Source organism: Hyla sarda, chromosome 13 (assembly GCF_029499605.1).
Source record: "Hyla sarda isolate aHylSar1 chromosome 13, aHylSar1.hap1, whole genome shotgun sequence".
NCBI classification, from domain to species: Eukaryota; Metazoa; Chordata; class Amphibia; order Anura; family Hylidae; genus Hyla; species Hyla sarda.
In genome coordinates this window covers 6647839-6669453 of record NC_079201.1, presented here as the reverse complement: position 1 = coordinate 6669453, position 21615 = coordinate 6647839, and the positions used below count along the sequence as shown (strand labels likewise).

At 38.5% G+C, this 21615-nt stretch overlaps 1 protein-coding gene across 1 annotated transcript in view; it reads left to right on the top strand.

Annotated features, from left to right (window-relative positions):
• LOC130297595 (F-box and WD repeat domain containing protein 10B-like) overlaps nt 1-21615 on the top strand; it is a 28812-nt gene that overhangs the window by 2679 nt on the left and 4518 nt on the right. The window contains exons 2-10 of the mRNA XM_056550238.1: nt 546-716; nt 799-926; nt 1252-1371; nt 2224-2333; nt 2415-2618; nt 4334-4455; nt 19900-20048; nt 20306-20448; nt 20707-20865. Coding sequence (XP_056406213.1) covers nt 546-716; nt 799-926; nt 1252-1371; nt 2224-2333; nt 2415-2618; nt 4334-4455; nt 19900-20048; nt 20306-20448; nt 20707-20865 — 1306 coding nt within the window. The remainder of the gene's footprint in view (nt 1-545; nt 717-798; nt 927-1251; nt 1372-2223; nt 2334-2414; nt 2619-4333; nt 4456-19899; nt 20049-20305; nt 20449-20706; nt 20866-21615) is intronic.

The following is a 21615-nucleotide window of genomic DNA, read 5'->3' as shown; positions in this document are numbered from 1 at the left end:
CTCCTGACAGGGCTTGATGTGGTGGCTCTAACTTCTCTCCCCTCTCTTTCATCCTCTACACTATAGACAAAAACAAAAAACTTCCTCTTCTTCTCAGCAGAGAGGCTATACAAGTGTTTCCCAAACAGGGTGTCTCCAGCCGTTGCAAAACAACAACTCCCAGCATAGATAATGTTGTCCTATAAAGTAGGAAATCCATGCACAAAGCTATGCAGTGAGTGTCCAGCACAGGACACTAAAGCTACATATATGATTGCAGTGACTGGAGGCCTATTCAGTATGACTGAGATGATGGGGAAAGTAGTTCACCGGAGGCCCAGTCCGTATGACTGAGATGATGAGGATAGTAGTTCTGGTCATGGTATAGTTGTTCATAGTCACACTAGCACTCCCCCTAGGCTGACGCAGTGAAATGGTGCTGTACAAATAAAGGCAGTAATATTTCTCTATGGCAGGGTACTAGGACTGGCCAGGAGCCAAATGAGGTCCTAGTGTCTTGCCTTTCATGAACTGTTTTGACCTATATTTCCTCTCGGAAATACAAGAATCACACGAGAAGAAGTCCAAGGTGCAGGAATCGGGCAAAAAACGAGGATGTTCACAGGACGACCCATCTCTTATGGTGGTGCCTACTTCTTTCCAGTCCACATCCGGTGTCAGCAAATACAAGGACTTCATCCGCTGCCTTCCGGTTCATCTCTCCAAAAAGATTCTAGGTACGTTGTCCTGCAAACCCCCCCCCCCAATACAGGACATGTCGTAGTCAGTCGTTCCATGACTATTGTTTTTCCCTTGTAGGGTACTTGAAGAAGAAGCATCTCTACAGTTGCCTCTTCGTGTCTCATCACTGGTGCTACCTGACCAAGGACCTTCTCCAGGACCTGGACGCCGAGACGCTCGTGAGGAACGAAGCTATGATCCTGCAGGTATGCGACCTACGCCCTACTATTGTTGTCTGCGTTCAGGATTTCTGGCTGATGCTAAAGGGCAACTCCAACCAATAAGCTGGTTGTTGGTATTCCTTGAAATTTTCACCATTTTTGGGATATCTTAGCTTCCATCAAAAAAAATATAAAAATTAAAAGTTAAAAGGAGTCACAATACGGTCAAAGTTCAAGTTTTTTAAAGTAGTAAAACATAACAAAAATGATATAAAAGACCCCCCTAGTATAAACATGGAATAATGTTGTTTTAAAGTATTTTTTTCCGTAATTTTAACATTTACGCTTTTATTGTTTTGTTTTTTGACAGGGGACCTCATACAAGGGTGTGAGCGTTTCATACGCCAAAATCCAAACAGTACCAGTACCGAAAGTCGGTGAAGACGGTAATGCTTTACCAAGGCTGGAGAAGTATTACCAAGAAATCAAGGTGGGAAGGGCTGGGGGCAGCAGAGGGGGAGTTCACTGTAGCCCAGAGTATTGTAAGAGAGAAACGGATGTCAGTCAGTGTTAAGCCTTGTTCACACGGAGGAATTTCCGTTGCAGTCGTTTTCAATGGGATTCTGCTGCACTGTGCACTCGGGGGAAACATCTGCTGCGGAAATTCCCATTCCGACCTCTGCAGAAAGATTTGACATGTCGATCTGCTATGGAGACCTAGTGGTCCTAGCGCCAGAATGTTCTGTCCACGCCTGTTGTTTGCGAAAAGTCTGCCAGAAATCTTCCGAGCGGACATTCTGCAAAAATTCCACCGTGTGAACATGGCCAAGTATTTTAGGAAATAATTGTGTAAGGAACAAGGTCACTCAGCAGTACAGAGTATTTCAGGAGAGGGGTGTGCAAATTTGTCACACTGCGACTGCTGTATGTCTGCTCAATTTGAATTCTGCAGATCAGTGTGTTTTCAGAACAGTGTCTCCAGCTGTTGCAAAACTACAACTCCCAGTATGCCCGGACAGCCTTTGGCTGTCCGGGCATGCTGGGAGTTGTAGTTTTGCAACAGCTGGCGACACACTGTTTGGAAAACACTGCCTTAGACCAGTTGGACATAGTTGATCTGATTTATTTAATAAATAAAAATAAAAAAGAAACAGCGCCACCCTTATCCTCAGGTTGTGTGTGGTATTGCAGCTCAGTTCTATTAAATTGAATAGAGCCTAGTTGTAATACCGCACACGACCTGAGGACGGGGGTGGTGCTCTTTTCTAAAAAAAAATGTTTTTACTATTCATGTCGACATCGACGATGCTATAATCATTCTGTAACGTTTTATTTTCTGCAGTCCGGAGAAAGTCTGGAAGCGGCGTATACGGATATAGAGACCGAGGCTGTATCCATGGAGGAGAGGAACCTGTTCTGTGGATCATATAACGTCCTCATCCTTACAGGACAGTAAGTGGCTCATTACCTGTGTCCGCTGGGGGTAGTAATTCTTTTGGCCCTATTACTTTCATCCTTTTATTTGACCCACAGAGGTGACCCGCACAGGGTGATCCATTTTGATGGCGGACGGTTGGTCGCGGTCGGCTCCAGAGATCGCAGGGTTAAGCTGTATGATATGGCAGACATGGCCCAGATCCCACCTCTCATTCAGGGGCACTCCGGAAGCATCCGTGCGGTGAGGTTGTGTGAAGAGAGAGGTTTCGTATTCAGCGGAGGGTTCGATCTCAGCATAAGGTATGTCACATGTCCGGGCATGCTGGGAGTTGTAGTTTTCCAACAGCTGGAGAGCCGAAGGTTGACAACCAGTATATTATATAAAGGGGTCCTATCTGATTGCTTATACTATTATTATTAGTATTAGAGAAACCTAACTGTTTTCTTCAAGAAACAGCGCCACCACTTGTCCCCAGTTTACGTGTGGTATTGCAGCACATTTTCATTATGTGCACTGTCAGATACAAAACCTTTTGATATGTTGTAAAGTATGTATAACCAATGGGTTTTGCAATTGCTTTCATTAGAAAATGTTCAGTATTTCACACTGAAAAAGTCAGTCAAAGAACTGCTCCCCCTGCCTGCTTGGACACATACTAGTCCTGCTGTGTCCATGCATCATCACCTATGTCATGGACACACTTCCTTGATTGACAGCTGTGAGCTCAGGGCTCACACCTGGAGGCAAAATCCTCCGTCTGGCAGCTTGTGTCCCGCTACGGTCAGTGAGGACAAGCTGGGAGTTGTAGTTTTGCTAATGCTAGGAGAGATGTGAGCAGACAGCATACTGAGGGAGGGGGCGGAGACCTGCACAGTGAGGCCACGCCCCCTCCCTTTGAGAGGAATTCAGACTAGTGAGCTAAATTAAAAGTGTAATAGAAAAATAAATAAAGGTGCCAGACACATAAAAGTTATATGTACATGGTCGGGATTAGGTACTGAGTGATATATTAAAAAAAAAAACATTTTTGTTGGATCTGACGGGTACGCTTTAAAGTGAATGGAGCAGAGCTGTAATACCGCACACAACCTGAGGACAGGGGTGGTGCTGTTTTTAGAAGAAATTGAATATGCCTTTTTAATTACAGACAACCCCTTAAATGCTTCTTTGCTATCAATTATGTATGGTATCCACCATGCTTTACACTGCAGCTATCCTCCATGCTTTACACTGCATGATAACAATCAGAGCTATGACAGGTAGGACTCCAGCATAGCTGCTGCATTGTCTTTAAAGGGGTACTCCCATGGAAAACTTCTTTTTTTTTAAATCAGAAAGGTAAACAGATTTGTAAATTATTTCTATTAAAAAATCTTAAACCTTCCAGTACATTTTAGGGGCTATATACTACAGAGGAAATGCTTTCCTTTTTGGATTTCTCTGATGTCACGACCACAGTGCTCTCTGCTGACCTCTGCTGTCCATTTTAGGAACTGTCCAGGGCAGGAGAAAATCCCCATAGCAAACATATGCTGCTTTGGACAGTTCCTAAAATGGACAGCAGAGGTCAGCAGAGAGCACTGTGCTCGTGACATCAGAGAAATCCAAAAAGGAAAGCATTTCCTCTGTAATATACAGCAGTTGATAAGTACTGGAAGGATTAAGATTTTTTTTAATAGAAGTAATTTACAAATCTGTTTAACTTTCTGGCACCAGTTTATTTAAAAAAAAAAAAAAAAAGTTTTCCACGGGAGTACCCCTTTAAGAGTCTGCCAATCCAAATGCTTGGATGCTTAGGCTGTTGCTCTTTCCATCCCCTATGCTTTACACTGCTGTTCTGCACATTTAGAGATAAGAATACGCTCCGCAAAGAGTTGGTGCACGGAGAACTGATTTCCCTTTCCGTAAATCCACAGATCCGTCAGGCCACTTTTACTTATAGGTGACATTACCGTCCAGTGTGCTGTGGGGGGCGCTGTAATGAATACTTCTATAAGTCTCTTCCGTCTTTCAGGCAGTGGGATTTGCGCAGCGGACTTTGCCTACGAATCTATCACGGACACATGAAGACGATCACGTGTCTGGATGTACAAGAAGATTTTCTGGTTTCCGGAGCTAAAGACGGACTTGTTAAAGGTTGGGCGTAGAGTAGGACACAAATTAAATAATGTTACAATGAATTATAAAGTGTCAGATTCATTGCTGCAAAACTACAACTCCCAGCATGCCCGGACAGCCGTTGGCTGTCCGGGCATGCTGGGAGTAGTAGTTTTGCAACACCTGGAGGCACACTGGTTGGGAAACACTGCCCTGATCCTTTGCAAACCCATGTGACGACAAACAACCAATGAGGTCTGATTCTGCAGTCATGTGTTACTTCCTAACATTTGCCCCCACTTTTTGGATCTATGGGGATGGGGAGAAGGAGTGGAAAAAATGCCACACACACACATTAGAGAAAAGACAAATAAACTTGTCAAATTCGACATGACCATCTTATTATCTCGTGGGGGCCTCCTAAATGTCGGGGGAAAGAAGGAAAGGGCATGTTAAAGGGGTACTCCCGTGGAAAACTTTTTTTTTTTTTTCATTAACTGGTGCCAGAAAGTTAAACAGATTTGTAAATCACTTCTATTAAAAAAATCTTAATCCTTCCAGTACTTTTTAGGGGCTGTATACTAAAGAGAAATCCAAAAAAGAAATGCATTTCCTCTAATGTCATGACCACAGTGCTCTCTTCTGACCTCTGCTGTCCCTTTTAGGAACTGTCCAAAGCAGCATATGTTTGCTATGGGGATTTTCTCCTGTTCTGGACAGTTCCGAAAATGGACAGCAGAGGTCAGAAGAGAGCACTGTGGTCATGACATCAGAGGAAATGCATTTCATTTTTGGATTTCTCTTTAGTATACAGCCCCTAAAAAGTACTGGAAGGATTAAGATTTTTTTAATAGAAGTGATTTACAAATCTGTTTAACTTTGTGGCACCAGTTGATTTAAAAAAAAAAAAAAAGTTTTCCACGGGAGTACTCCTAGGGGTATTCCAGGAAAAAACTTTTTTTTCAACAATCAACTGGCTCCAGAAAATTAAACAGATTTGTAAATGAGATCAATATGGAAGAAATAATAAATGGGGCTCAAGGGTCAAAGATATCTAGTTTAATTAATAAGTATTTATTAATATAAATGTAAAAAAGAAACCAAATAGGGATGTACAGGGCCCTTGTACCTCCCTAATTAATTACATAAAAATATAATAATCCCAATATAAAAAACTAATAACAACTATAAAATTGATATGCAATTTGAGCCTGTAATATCAGTATAAAGATATAAAGATCTCCTGATCTTGAGGAACAGCACAATATAAATGTTCATTCAAAAAACACTTGTTGCCGGAGATCTTCAATATAGAAAATATAGTAAAATGTATCCGCTTGTGAGTAATCAATTGATGCGGTAGTGCTGTATCCGTCCAAATCTTGGCAACTAATTACACCAACTCAGTGATACAATGTGGCACTTTGTGAACAGTGGACAGTCATTCAAAATCACTCTTTAAGCATTTCTGCGTATGACATACATCAAAGAAGCCAGTTGGTAGTACATTGCATATAATGCTCACCACTCCGAAATGTCACGGATCTCCCTTTAGTATGGTTCTGGGGGCCGGCTGTCAAGCGTCGTATGGCCGGTGCCTTGCCTCTATCAGGGATCGTGCTGCTGGAGTCTCGGCCAACTCCTAAGATCGCAGCACTCGGTGGTGGGCACCGTTTGGGGGACTGCAGCGCTGTCAAGCGGAGTCCCTTGATCTGGTCAACTTGAAATGATGGTGGTCTATAGACCTCAAGTCCTTATTGCAGATGGTCCAATTGGCTTCTCACTGGTAATTTTTATATTCGATAAGCAGAGTGAATAACCCGGCGGCGTTCCTCGTGCAAAGTTCGCGCGCTCGGGAGATGGTTCACTGTGATGAATGCCTTGGATCTGGCGAATGATTGCTTATTCTCTCAGAAGAGTATTCTTTAATAACAGGCTCAATATCGCAATGTCTGAATTGCTGGACGCGTTTCAAAACCTTCCTCGGTTTTTTCTTCAGCAGCGGAACGTGTGAATTACAACAAACTAATGGTTTATATATCATTAAATCACGCCCCTTCCTAATGACCTAACTGATGACCTCACATCCTGAACAAAAAATCTATTAATTACCATTGTGGGCACTATCCAAATATAAAAAGAAAAAGTAAATAGATAAACACTATTTAAGCTCATCTGTGAACATATCAACATTTTTATACAAACTATATAACATCAGAATTTATATATACTACATATATAATTAAAAGACATAAAGGAAAAAAAGGAGAAAAGCTGTTAATACTATTCAATGCCAGTAAGATACTGGAACTGACACTGAAATAACATAATATCTAATTGTGGAAAGGGAATAATATATATAAACGAATATGTATAAAAAATATATATAAAATGCAAATAAAAATCAAATATAATAAAAAATAATGATAATATGTAAAACATATATATATATCCATATATATACACGGAAAAATATTAAAAAATAATAAAAATAAAAATAAACATAAAATAAAATGATACATGTAAAAATAACGATAAATAAAAATAATAATAATAATAATAATAAAAATAGAAATATGAATATGGAAAATAAATATCACGGACTAACGGGCATCCCTAAATAGTATAATGTAAATATGATAGCAAAATGGGACATCTACAGACTCAAAGGTATATGTTACTAGTACATGCAGATATGGAACTCCCAGCTTTCTCTGTGGTAGGGTTGAGAAGGGCCCGACGAAGGGTCTGTCGGAGTACTGGGAAACAGTCAAACGCCGACAGACCGTCCAAAGGGCCCATCCTCACTTTCAATCCAAAAAACCAAATATTTCTAGATCACTGTTCAGACCTCTAGGAGCCAAGGTGCCGAATTCGAAGATTTTCCTCGATTCGGCTCTTGACATTTTATTAATAAAATTACCCCCCCTCCAATCATGTTGAATTTGTTGTATGGCCATATATTTAAGGTTATTTGGATTCCCCTGATGGTACTGTTTGAAATGTGCAGAAAGGGGGTGTTTCTCATTTTGTTTCTTAATATTATAACGATGTTCCAGTATTCGGGTTTTGAGTGCCCGTGATGTGCGTCCCACATATTGTTTCTTGCACGGGCACTCAATTATATAGATAACCCCCTTACTTGCACAATTCAAAAATTCGTTAATCTTGAAAACAAAATCATTTGAAAAAGATTTCACTGATAAAGTACGTTTCTCAAATTTAGTTGCTTTACAACTGGGGCATTGGCCACATCTAAAAAAACCTTTGAGGTCTATAATTGTGGAAGATGCTTTTGTGTGCGAAATTTCTGCTCGAACAGTAGGTGCAACTTTAATGTTCAAATTAGCTGCTTTTGTGTAAATGATTGGGGGTTTGGGTGGAAGGATATCCCCCAACACTTTATCTTGTTGTAATATTGGCCAATATTTAGTAATGATGCTTTCAATTTTTTTATATTTGGTATTGAAGGGTATGATCAATTTGGATTGTTCTAACTCATTTATGGATCTTGGAATAGAATTTTTGGGAATAAAAAATGTAGATCTATCCACCTTACGTACTTTCTCTAACGATTGCTGGATATTAGTCAAGGGGTAATCTTTTTCTAAAAATTGGTTGGTGAGAGTGATGGCTTCTGCTTCAAATTGTTCGTTATGTGTACAATTGCGTTTCAATCTACGAAACTGACTTGTTGGCACATTGATTAGCCACTGAGGTAGATGACAACTGGTATGTAGTATGAATCCATTTTTAGCTACTGGTTTATGGTAAGTGCTACAAATCAAGCTAGTGTTACTAGTAGTGATAAGTAAATCTAAGAATTCAACAGAAGTAGAACTAATGTTAGGAGTGAATTGTAAATTAAGGTTATTTGAATTAAGTGATGATATAAATGAATCCAATTCGATACTAGAGCCACGCCAAATGAAAAAAATATCGTCAATATAACGATGCCAGGACACCAGATTTGCCCCCAGCTGGGGATTAATGGTGGTACATTCCCAATTGGCCATAAAAAGATTGGCATAGCTGGGGGCGAATCTGGTGCCCATGGCTGTGCCATTAATCTGTAAAAAATAATCTGAACCAAATAAAAAATAATTATGTGTAAGAATGAATGATATGCTCTCTGTGATGAAGTTAATTTGTTCTGGTAATAATTCTGCATATTTATGTAACATAGATGAAATGGCCTCAATACCTTGCTGGTGATTGATGACAGTATATAATGAACTGACATCCAAAGTACCTAAGAGCCAAGAAGGGTCCCACTTTACTGTCTCCACTATCTTTATTATTTGTGTAGTGTCCCTCAAATACGAATCTGTTAGTTTAACCAAGGGTTGCAAAAACTGATCTATATATTGGGAGAGATTTGAAGTAATTGATCCAATACCCGACACGATTGGTCGGCCTGGTGGATGACTGGCATTCTTGTGGATTTTGGGTATCGTATAGAATACAGGTATACGTTTGGGTGTCCCTGTAATAAAATCATATTCGTGTTTAGATAATATACCCTTTTCTTTAGCTCTGTCACATAATGTCGTCAGCTCCTCATAGAACTGTGTAGTGGGATCTCCCTGGAGTTTTTTATATGTGTTACAATCATTTAGCTGAGATAGACATTCTTGAGAATATGAGGAGGTGTCCATCACCACTATGCCACCTCCCTTATCTGCAGGCCTGATGGTGATGGACAGATCCTGTTGTAGTTCCTTAATGGCTACTATTTCTGCTGGGGTAAGGTTAACCCATGGATTTTTAGCAGTTCTAATTTTTCTAAGGTCACTTTCTACTGCCTTCTTAAAAGCCGTCATATCTGAGCTAATTTCATGTCTCGGAAAAAAATTGGATCTATTTTTCAAGGTTGTGTGTTCATAAGTGGATGTGGAATTGATAGGAGCTATTGGGTTTTTCAGAAAATATTTTTTGAGACTTAATTTACGTATATATTTTTCTATCCCAATATATATACCGAATTTGTCCAACTGTTGACTTGGTGCAAATTTGAGTCCTTTATTTAATAGGCCAATTTGGTTGGGTTTTAATGTGACTGAACTGAGATTGAATATTACATTTTCTATCTCTAAATTTTGCTTGATTTTGTTTTGGGTTGATCTACCTCCTCTATTATATCCTCTACGTACTCTCTTTTTCTGTTGGTGTTCTGGCTGGTTGCACTGATGAGTGGGGTTGGATGGACCTGTGCTATGGTCTCTATTGTTTGTATTACTTTCCTGGGTTCCATAGTGTGTTTGGATAGTGGTTGAAGGTTGGGATTGTGAAATTGGGAGTTCGTGGGGTAATATGGGGTCTGGTGGTATGTGTATTGTGATTTCTTGAATTGTGGATAGTGCATTGTATGGGGTTTGGAGTGACGCCAATGGTGATGTGGAGAATGTGGTGGCCGGGGACTGTATGTGTTGGGATAACCCCGAGCATATTGGGGTTTGTAACCATAATGAGGTCTGTGATAATTCGTTTGAGGTGAATGTGGACGGTGTCTTGGTGGAGGAGTGTTGTCTAAAAAATGGTTCTCTGAGGCTAAAGCAGAGAACTTATTTTGTGTGGGTACATTATAAGTGTGTGATATGGTTTGTTCGGGTGTCTGTGTTTGTTTCTTTCTATTCCACAGGTGTTTCTTTGTTTTTTTACTAATTATCTCATTTTCTACCGTGTCAAGTTTTTTACACAAGCATTCTTGATATTTTAAAAATTCTGCTGTTTTTTCAAATGATTCTATAGTAGTGCGTAAGGATGCTATTTTAGAGTCAATTTCCACTAATAATTCTTGCCTTCTTTCCACCACCAATTTGGTTGCTTCAATAGATACTTGTTTAAAAAATGTATTCCATTTAACATTAAATGTATCTCCATCTAAATCCCCTGCTGGAGTTTTATGTACCGTTAGTCCCTTGGGAATATTACCCGTATTAATCATATAGCTAAGTGTTTTAATTTCCCATTTTTGTCTCAAATTTTTTATTAAATAGTGTTCTAATTCTCTAAAAGTATCGGACACAATTTTTTGCGGATGTGAGGTATCTGATTTCATATTGGGATCATCTGAAAATTCAAAAACATCAACATTTTGTTGTTTTTTAGCTAGATGCGACCAAATATCCATGACTGTCAGACCTACAGAGCTCAATCTCCCAGGTATAAATGAAATAAAGTATTATAAACAAAATGGAGAGGCTCCTGTCTATCTGACAATCACCGAGGACCCGAGCAACCCAACATACACCTATACCCACGGTGTATAAAAAATAGGATCAATATGGAAGAAATAATAAATGGGGCTCAAGGGTCAAAGATATCTAGTTTAATTAATAAGTATTTATTAATATAAATGTAAAAAAGAAACCAAATAGGGATGTACAGGGCCCTTGTACCTCCCTAATTAATAATCCCAATATAAAAAACTAATAACAACTATAAAATTGATATGCAATTTGAGCCTGTAATATCAGTATAAAGATATAAAGATCTCCTGATCTTGAGGAACAGCACAATATAAATGTTCATTCAAAAAACACTTGTTGCCGGAGATCTTCAATATAGAAAATATAGTAAAATGTATCCGCTTGTGAGTAATCAATTGATGCGGTAGTGCTGTATCCGTCCAAATCTTGGCAACTAATTACACCAACTCAGTGATACAATGTGGCACTTTGTGAACAGTGGACAGTCATTCAAAATCACTCTTTAAGCATTTCTGCGTATGACATACATCAAAGAAGCCAGTTGGTAGTACATTGCATATAATGCTCACCACTCCGAAATGTCACGGATCTCCCTTTAGTATGGTTCTGGGGGCCGGCTGTCAAGCGTCGTATGGCCGGTGCCTTGCCTCTATCAGGGATCGTGCTGCTGGAGTCTCGGCCAACTCCTAAGATCGCAGCACTCGGTGGTGGGCACCGTTTGGGGGACTGCAGCGCTGTCAAGCGGAGTCCCTTGATCTGGTCAACTTGAAATGATGGTGGTCTATAGACCTCAAGTCCTTATTGCAGATGGTCCAATTCTCAACCCTACCACAGAGAAAGCTGGGAGTTCCATATCTGCATGTACTAGTAACATATACCTTTGAGTCTGTAGATGTCCCATTTTGCTATCATATTTACATTATACTATTTAGGGATGCCCGTTAGTCCGTGATATTTATTTTCCATATTCATATTTCTATTTTTATTATTATTATTATTATTATTTTTATTTATCGTTATTTTTACATGTATCATTTTATTTTATGTTTATTTTTATTTTTATTATTTTTTAATATTTTTCCGTGTATATATATGGATATATATATATGTTTTACATATTATCATTATTTTTTATTATATTTGATTTTTATTTGCATTTTATATATATTTTTTATACATATTCGTTTATATATATTATTCCCTTTCCACAATTAGATATTATGTTATTTCAGTGTCAGTTCCAGTATCTTACTGGCATTGAATAGTATTAACAGCTTTTCTCCTTTTTTTCCTTTATGTCTTTTAATTATATATGTAGTATATATAAATTCTGATGTTATATAGTTTGTATAAAAATGTTGATATGTTCACAGATGAGCTTAAATAGTGTTTATCTATTTACTTTTTCTTTTTATATTTGGATAGTGCCCACAATGGTAATTAATAGATTTTTTGTTCAGGATGTGAGGTCATCAGTTAGGTCATTAGGAAGGGGCGTGATTTAATGATATATAAACCATTAGTTTGTTGTAATTCACACGTTCCGCTGCTGAAGAAAAAACCGAGGAAGGTTTTGAAACGCGTCCAGCAATTCAGACATTGCGATATTGAGCCTGTTATTAAAGAATACTCTTCTGAGAGAATAAGCAATCATTCGCCAGATCCAAGGCATTCATCACAGTGAACCATCTCCCGAGCGCGCGAACTTTGCACGAGGAACGCCGCCGGGTTATTCACTCTGCTTATCGAATATAAAAATTACCAGTGAGAAGCCAATTGGACCATCTGCAATAAGGACTTGAGGTCTATAGACCACCATCATTTCAAGTTGACCAGATCAAGGGACTCCGCTTGACAGCGCTGCAGTCCCCCAAACGGTGCCCACCACCGAGTGCTGCGATCTTAGGAGTTGGCCGAGACTCCAGCAGCACGATCCCTGATAGAGGCAAGGCACCGGCCATACGACGCTTGACAGCCGGCCCCCAGAACCATACTAAAGGGAGATCCGTGACATTTCGGAGTGGTGAGCATTATATGCAATGTACTACCAACTGGCTTCTTTGATGTATGTCATACGCAGAAATGCTTAAAGAGTGATTTTGAATGACTGTCCACTGTTCACAAAGTGCCACATTGTATCACTGAGTTGGTGTAATTAGTTGCCAAGATTTGGACGGATACAGCACTACCGCATCAATTGATTACTCACAAGCGGATACATTTTACTATATTTTCTATATTGAAGATCTCCGGCAACAAGTGTTTTTTGAATGAACATTTATATTGTGCTGTTCCTCAAGATCAGGAGATCTTTATATCTTTATACTGATATTACAGGCTCAAATTGCATATCAATTTTATAGTTGTTATTAGTTTTTTATATTGGGATTATTATATTTTTATGTAATTAATTAGGGAGGTACAAGGGCCCTGTACATCCCTATTTGGTTTCTTTTTTACATTTATATTAATAAATACTTATTAATTAAACTAGATATCTTTGACCCTTGAGCCCCATTTATTATTTCTTCCATATTGATCCTATTTTTTATACACCGTGGGTATAGGTGTATGTTGGGTTGCTCGGGTCCTCGGTGATTGTCAGATAGACAGGAGCCTCTCCATTTTGTTTATAATACTTTATTTCATTTATACCTGGGAGATTGAGCTCTGTAGGTCTGACAGTCATGGATATTTGGTCGCATCTAGCTAAAAAACAACAAAATGTTGATGTTTTTGAATTTTCAGATGATCCCAATATGAAATCAGATACCTCACATCCGCAAAAAATTGTGTCCGATACTTTTAGAGAATTAGAACACTATTTAATAAAAAATTTGAGACAAAAATGGGAAATTAAAACACTTAGCTATATGATTAATACGGGTAATATTCCCAAGGGACTAACGGTACATAAAACTCCAGCAGGGGATTTAGATGGAGATACATTTAATGTTAAATGGAATACATTTTTTAAACAAGTATCTATTGAAGCAACCAAATTGGTGGTGGAAAGAAGGCAAGAATTATTAGTGGAAATTGACTCTAAAATAGCATCCTTACGCACTACTATAGAATCATTTGAAAAAACAGCAGAATTTTTAAAATATCAAGAATGCTTGTGTAAAAAACTTGACACGGTAGAAAATGAGATAATTAGTAAAAAAACAAAGAAACACCTGTGGAATAGAAAGAAACAAACACAGACACCCGAACAAACCATATCACACACTTATAATGTACCCACACAAAATAAGTTCTCTGCTTTAGCCTCAGAGAACCATTTTTTAGACAACACTCCTCCACCAAGACACCGTCCACATTCACCTCAAACGAATTATCACAGACCTCATTATGGTTACAAACCCCAATATGCTCGGGGTTATCCCAACACATACAGTCCCCGGCCACCACATTCTCCACATCACCATTGGCGTCACTCCAAACCCCATACAATGCACTATCCACAATTCAAGAAATCACAATACACATACCACCAGACCCCATATTACCCCACGAACTCCCAATTTCACAATCCCAACCTTCAACCACTATCCAAACACACTATGGAACCCAGGAAAGTAATACAAACAATAGAGACCATAGCACAGGTCCATCCAACCCCACTCATCAGTACAACCAGCCAGAACACCAACAGAAAAAGAGAGTACGTAGAGGATATAATAGAGGAGGTAGATCAACCCAAAACAAAATCAAGCAAAATTTAGAGATAGAAAATGTAATATTCAATCTCAGTTCAGTCACATTAAAACCCAACCAAATTGGCCTATTAAATAAAGGACTCAAATTTGCACCAAGTCAACAGTTGGACAAATTCGGTATATATATTGGGATAGAAAAATATATACGTAAATTAAGTCTCAAAAAATATTTTCTGAAAAACCCAATAGCTCCTATCAATTCCACATCCACTTATGAACACACAACCTTGAAAAATAGATCCAATTTTTTTCCGAGACATGAAATTAGCTCAGATATGACGGCTTTTAAGAAGGCAGTAGAAAGTGACCTTAGAAAAATTAGAACTGCTAAAAATCCATGGGTTAACCTTACCCCAGCAGAAATAGTAGCCATTAAGGAACTACAACAGGATCTGTCCATCACCATCAGGCCTGCAGATAAGGGAGGTGGCATAGTGGTGATGGACACCTCCTCATATTCTCAAGAATGTCTATCTCAGCTAAATGATTGTAACACATATAAAAAACTCCAGGGAGATCCCACTACACAGTTCTATGAGGAGCTGACGACATTATGTGACAGAGCTAAAGAAAAGGGTATATTATCTAAACACGAATATGATTTTATTACAGGGACACCCAAACGTATACCTGTATTCTATACGATACCCAAAATCCACAAGAATGCCAGTCATCCACCAGGCCGACCAATCGTGTCGGGTATTGGATCAATTACTTCAAATCTCTCCCAATATATAGATCAGTTTTTGCAACCCTTGGTTAAACTAACAGATTCGTATTTGAGGGACACTACACAAATAATAAAGATAGTGGAGACAGTAAAGTGGGACCCTTCTTGGCTCTTAGGTACTTTGGATGTCAGTTCATTATATACTGTCATCAATCACCAGCAAGGTATTGAGGCCATTTCATCTATGTTACATAAATATGCAGAATTATTACCAGAACAAATTAACTTCATCACAGAGAGCATATCATTCATTCTTACACATAATTATTTTTTATTTGGTTCAGATTATTTTTTACAGATTAATGGCACAGCCATGGGCACCAGATTCGCCCCCAGCTATGCCAATCTTTTTATGGCCAATTGGGAATGTACCACCATTAATCCCCAGCTGGGGGCAAATCTGGTGTCCTGGCATCGTTATATTGACGATATTTTTTTCATTTGGCGTGGCTCTAGTATCGAATTGGATTCATTTATATCATCACTTAATTCAAATAACCTTAATTTACAATTCACTCCTAACATTAGTTCTACTTCTGTTGAATTTTTAGATTTACTTATCACTACTAGTAACACTAGCTTGATTTGTAGCACTTACCATAAACCAGTAGCTAAAAATGGATTCATACTACATACCAGTTGTCATCTACCTCAGTGGCTAATCAATGTGCCAACAAGTCAGTTTCGTAGATTGAAACGCAATTGTACACATAACGAACAATTTGAAGCAGAAGCCATCACTCTCACCAACCAATTTTTAGAAAAAGATTACCCCTTGACTAATATCCAGCAATCGTTAGAGAAAGTACGTAAGGTGGATAGATCTACATTTTTTATTCCCAAAAATTCTATTCCAAGATCCATAAATGAGTTAGAACAATCCAAATTGATCATACCCTTCAATACCAAATATAAAAAAATTGAAAGCATCATTACTAAATATTGGCCAATATTACAACAAGATAAAGTGTTGGGGGATATCCTTCCACCCAAACCCCCAATCATTTACACAAAAGCAGCTAATTTGAACATTAAAGTTGCACCTACTGTTCGAGCAGAAATTTCGCACACAAAAGCATCTTCCACAATTATAGACCTCAAAGGTTTTTTTAGATGTGGCCAATGCCCCAGTTGTAAAGCAACTAAATTTGAGAAACGTACTTTATCAGTGAAATCTTTTTCAAATGATTTTGTTTTCAAGATTAACGAATTTTTGAATTGTGCAAGTAAGGGGGTTATCTATATAATTGAGTGCCCGTGCAAGAAACAATATGTGGGACGCACATCACGGGCACTCAAAACCCGAATACTGGAACATCGTTATAATATTAAGAAACAAAATGAGAAACACCCCCTTTCTGCACATTTCAAACAGTACCATCAGGGGAATCCAAATAACCTTAAATATATGGCCATACAACAAATTCAACATGATTGGAGGGGGGGTAATTTTATTAATAAAATGTCAAGAGCCGAATCGAGGAAAATCTTCGAATTCGGCACCTTGGCTCCTAGAGGTCTGAACAGTGATCTAGAAATATTTGGTTTTTTGGATTGAAAGTGAGGATGGGCCCTTTGGACGGTCTGTCGGCGTTTGACTGTTTCCCAGTACTCCGACAGACCCTTCGTCGGGCCCTTCTCAACCCTACCACAGAGAAAGCTGGGAGTTCCATATCTGCATGTACTAGTAACATATACCTTTGAGTCTGTAGATGTCCCATTTTGCTATCATATTTACATTATACTATTTAGGGATGCCCGTTAGTCCGTGATATTTATTTTCCATATTCATATTTCTATTTTTATTATTATTATTATTATTATTATTTTTATTTATCGTTATTTTTACATGTATCATTTTATTTTATGTTTATTTTTATTTTTATTATTTTTTAATATTTTTCCGTGTATATATATGGATATATATATATGTTTTACATATTATCATTATTTTTTATTATATTTGATTTTTATTTGCATTTTATATATATTTTTTATACATATTCGTTTATATATATTATTCCCTTTCCACAATTAGATATTATGTTATTTCAGTGTCAGTTCCAGTATCTTACTGGCATTGAATAGTATTAACAGCTTTTCTCCTTTTTTTCCTTTATGTCTTTTAATTATATATGTAGTATATATAAATTCTGATGTTATATAGTTTGTATAAAAATGTTGATATGTTCACAGATGAGCTTAAATAGTGTTTATCTATTTACTTTTTCTTTTTATATTTGGATAGTGCCCACAATGGTAATTAATAGATTTTTTGTTCAGGATGTGAGGTCATCAGTTAGGTCATTAGGAAGGGGCGTGATTTAATGATATATAAACCATTAGTTTGTTGTAATTCACACGTTCCGCTGCTGAAGAAAAAACCGAGGAAGGTTTTGAAACGCGTCCAGCAATTCAGACATTGCGATATTGAGCCTGTTATTAAAGAATACTCTTCTGAGAGAATAAGCAATCATTCGCCAGATCCAAGGCATTCATCACAGTGAACCATCTCCCGAGCGCGCGAACTTTGCACGAGGAACGCCGCCGGGTTATTCACTCTGCTTATCGAATATAAAAATTACCAGTGAGAAGCCAATTGGACCATCTGCAATAAGGACTTGAGGTCTATAGACCACCATCATTTCAAGTTGACCAGATCAAGGGACTCCGCTTGACAGCGCTGCAGTCCCCCAAACGGTGCCCACCACCGAGTGCTGCGATCTTAGGAGTTGGCCGAGACTCCAGCAGCACGATCCCTGATAGAGGCAAGGCACCGGCCATACGACGCTTGACAGCCGGCCCCCAGAACCATACTAAAGGGAGATCCGTGACATTTCGGAGTGGTGAGCATTATATGCAATGTACTACCAACTGGCTTCTTTGATGTATGTCATACGCAGAAATGCTTAAAGAGTGATTTTGAATGACTGTCCACTGTTCACAAAGTGCCACATTGTATCACTGAGTTGGTGTAATTAGTTGCCAAGATTTGGACGGATACAGCACTACCGCATCAATTGATTACTCACAAGCGGATACATTTTACTATATTTTCTATATTGAAGATCTCCGGCAACAAGTGTTTTTTGAATGAACATTTATATTGTGCTGTTCCTCAAGATCAGGAGATCTTTATATCTTTATACTGATATTACAGGCTCAAATTGCATATCAATTTTATAGTTGTTATTAGTTTTTTATATTGGGATTATTATATTTTTATGTAATTAATTAGGGAGGTACAAGGGCCCTGTACATCCCTATTTGGTTTCTTTTTTACATTTATATTAATAAATACTTATTAATTAAACTAGATATCTTTGACCCTTGAGCCCCATTTATTATTTCTTCCATATTGATCCTATTTTTTATACACCGTGGGTATAGGTGTATGTTGGGTTGCTCGGGTCCTCGGTGATTGTCAGATAGACAGGAGCCTCTCCATTTTGTTTATAAGATTTGTAAATGACTTCTATTAAAAAATCTCATTCCTTCCAATAATTATCAGCTGCTGAAGTTGAGTTGTACTTTTCTGTCTGGAAACAAAGCTCTCTGCCGACATCTCTGCTTGTCTCGGGAACTGCACAGAGTAGAAGAGATTTGCTATGGGGATTTGCTTCTACTCTGGACAGTTCCCGAGACAGGTGTAATCAGAGAGCACTTAGACAGAAAAGAACAACTCAACTTCAGCAGCTCATAAGAACTGAAAGGATTAAGATTTTTTAATAGAAGTAATTTACAAATCTGTTTAACTTTCTAGAGCCAGTTGATATATAAAAAATTTTTTCCTGGATAACCCCTTTAAATTTGAAAGCTCAATCCTTTTGTTCTCCTTGAAAATAAGCCACCAGCAGACGTGTCTGGCAATGGTTTATTTCCCTATTCCAGTGTTTCTTGACCAGTGTGCCTCCAGCTGTTGCAAAACTGCAACTCCTAGCATAGGACATTGGTTGGGAAACACTGCCCTATACCCTCTAAAACTGATGGTGCATGTGTAAGGGGACAGAGGGGTGTCAGGAGGAATAGCTTTCAGCAATATTAATCCAATCCAGTGGTCGAGGACTATCCTAGTAGTCAGCCAGGATAGGTGTTGCTATAGGGCTTGTACAGGGCTTCAGGCCGGGCCTGGTCAGCTGTCAGCCCATCGACATGTATGGGTGCAGTGTCCCACTACATGATGTCTTAGCAACATTGTTATTGCTTCGGTGCATTCCGGCTCTATTATATCGTTTTGGCTCTGCAATGTCTACGCAAAAGCAGTGCATACTGTATCTAATGTACTCTAGTGACATCTAGTGGTTAAACTAGGGTATTTTGCTGTATATCCATATATTATCAGAATGAGTGTTGGTACAGGGCTTCAGGCCGGGCCTGGTCATCTATAATTGGCTACAACTATTTCCTTACACCCCGCTGTTGGGAACTGTAGAGCACCAGGGGAACTAACAGGATGGAGGAAAAAGTTACAATAGGGGACCGTGAGTAAATTAACCCTTTCTGTGTGACTGAGCAAAGGAGAGACCTAGGGTCACCCATACTAATTACTACCCTACAGGCCAAAGGGGACCAGGAGTAACGTGGCGGGAAACCCTCGTCCCCATGAACAATATAAAAACCATAACACATGACTGCAGGATCAGACTACACAGGGTTTGTTTTGTAGTCTGTAACCATGGAGACACATAGGTCTGCACAGGAGCTGTTAAAACCACATGCTTAGTAGTTATTATTTTCAAAATATATATATATAAAATGGTTGCAAAAGTTTACATACCCCCTGAACTTGTCCACCGACCGAGCCTTCTGTCCCTTTCAGTGTGGGACATCACTACAGGGAAATGTCTGCGGACGTATAAACATAAGGACGCGGTCCTGGCGGTGATAATGAGGGGCCAGATAGTGGTGAGCGGCTGTGACAAGGGTCTTGTCAAAGTGTGGAGCGTGGAATCTGCCGAATTAATCAAGGTGGGTAAGAATATGTGACCTCTGATTCGCTTATGCCGACATTTCCCAATCGGGGTGCCCCCCCCAGCAGTTGCAAAACTACAACTCCCAGCATGCCCGGACAGCCTTTGGCTGTCCGGGCATGCTGGGAGTTGTAGTTTTGCAACCGCTGGAGACACCCTGGTTGGGAAACACTGCTTATTTTTTAGGGTCCTATCACATGGAAAGGTTACGTTGTGGCTTTTCATCTGAAAATGTTGCACTTTTGTATTGCACAGACACTGTCTGGCCACCAGGGGGCAATAAGGTGCCTGTCGTTTGACCAGTGGCACTTGGTATCGGGGAGCTCAGATGGATTTGTAATTGCCTGGAGCATGATGGGAACTTTTCAGAAACGCTTAATGAGCTTTAGGCACCCAAAGTAAGTAAACGCATCTGTTTATGGTTATATAAATGTCAGAATACAAAAAATGGGGGCAGGGGCTGAACTAAAAAAAAAAAAAAAAAAAAAAGAAGCCTCTTCTTATATTTATATCAATGCCCACATAATGATACCAGACTGCCCAGGGCACTTATAGGAGGAACATCAAAATGGCAGGGGCTCAAGCCCCCATTCTAGTCAACCTAAACCCGTCCCTGGTTCCAATATAGACTGATCCCTGCCTTCATATTCCTGCAGGGAGGTGATGTGTCTGGAGCTGCTCTACCTCAGGGTTATTACAGGATGTGCAGACGGCAAAATACGTGTATTTAACGTCCTTAATGGAGACTGCCTCCGAGTGATGAGAGCCAATAGTAGAGCCGACCCAGTAGCCGCACTGTGTATTCGTGACAACAGGTAATAGTGTTATGATATCATAGAAAAAGGCTAAAATTATACTGTATTTACCTGCTATTCTGAGATCTCTGTTTGCTTTTAGTGTTTATGAAGTATCACCCATCTTTTTAACATACTGCATCATATGTTCAAATATATAACTACTATAATACTGAATATATATATATATATATATATATATATATAATACTGCTCCTATATACAAGAATATACCTACTATAATACTGCTCCTATATACAAGAATATAACTACTATAATACTGCTCCTATATACAAGAATATAACTACTATAATACTGCTCCTATATACAAGAATATAACTACTATAATACTGCCTCCTATATACAAGAATATAACTACTATAATACTGTTCCTATATACAAGAATATAACTACTATAATACTGCTCCTTTATACAAGAATATAACTACTATAATACTGCCTCCTATATACAAGAATATATCTACTATAATACTGCTCCTATATACAAGAATATAACTACTATAATACTGCTCCTATATACAAGAATATAACTACTATAATACTGCTCCTATATACAAGAATATACCTACTATAATACTGCTCCAATATACAAGAATATAACTACTATAATACTGCTCCTATATACAAGAATATAACTACTATAATGCTGCTCCTATATACAAGAATATAACTACTATAATACTGCTCAAACATACAAGAATATAACTACTATAATACTGTTCCTATATACAAGAATATAACTACTATAAT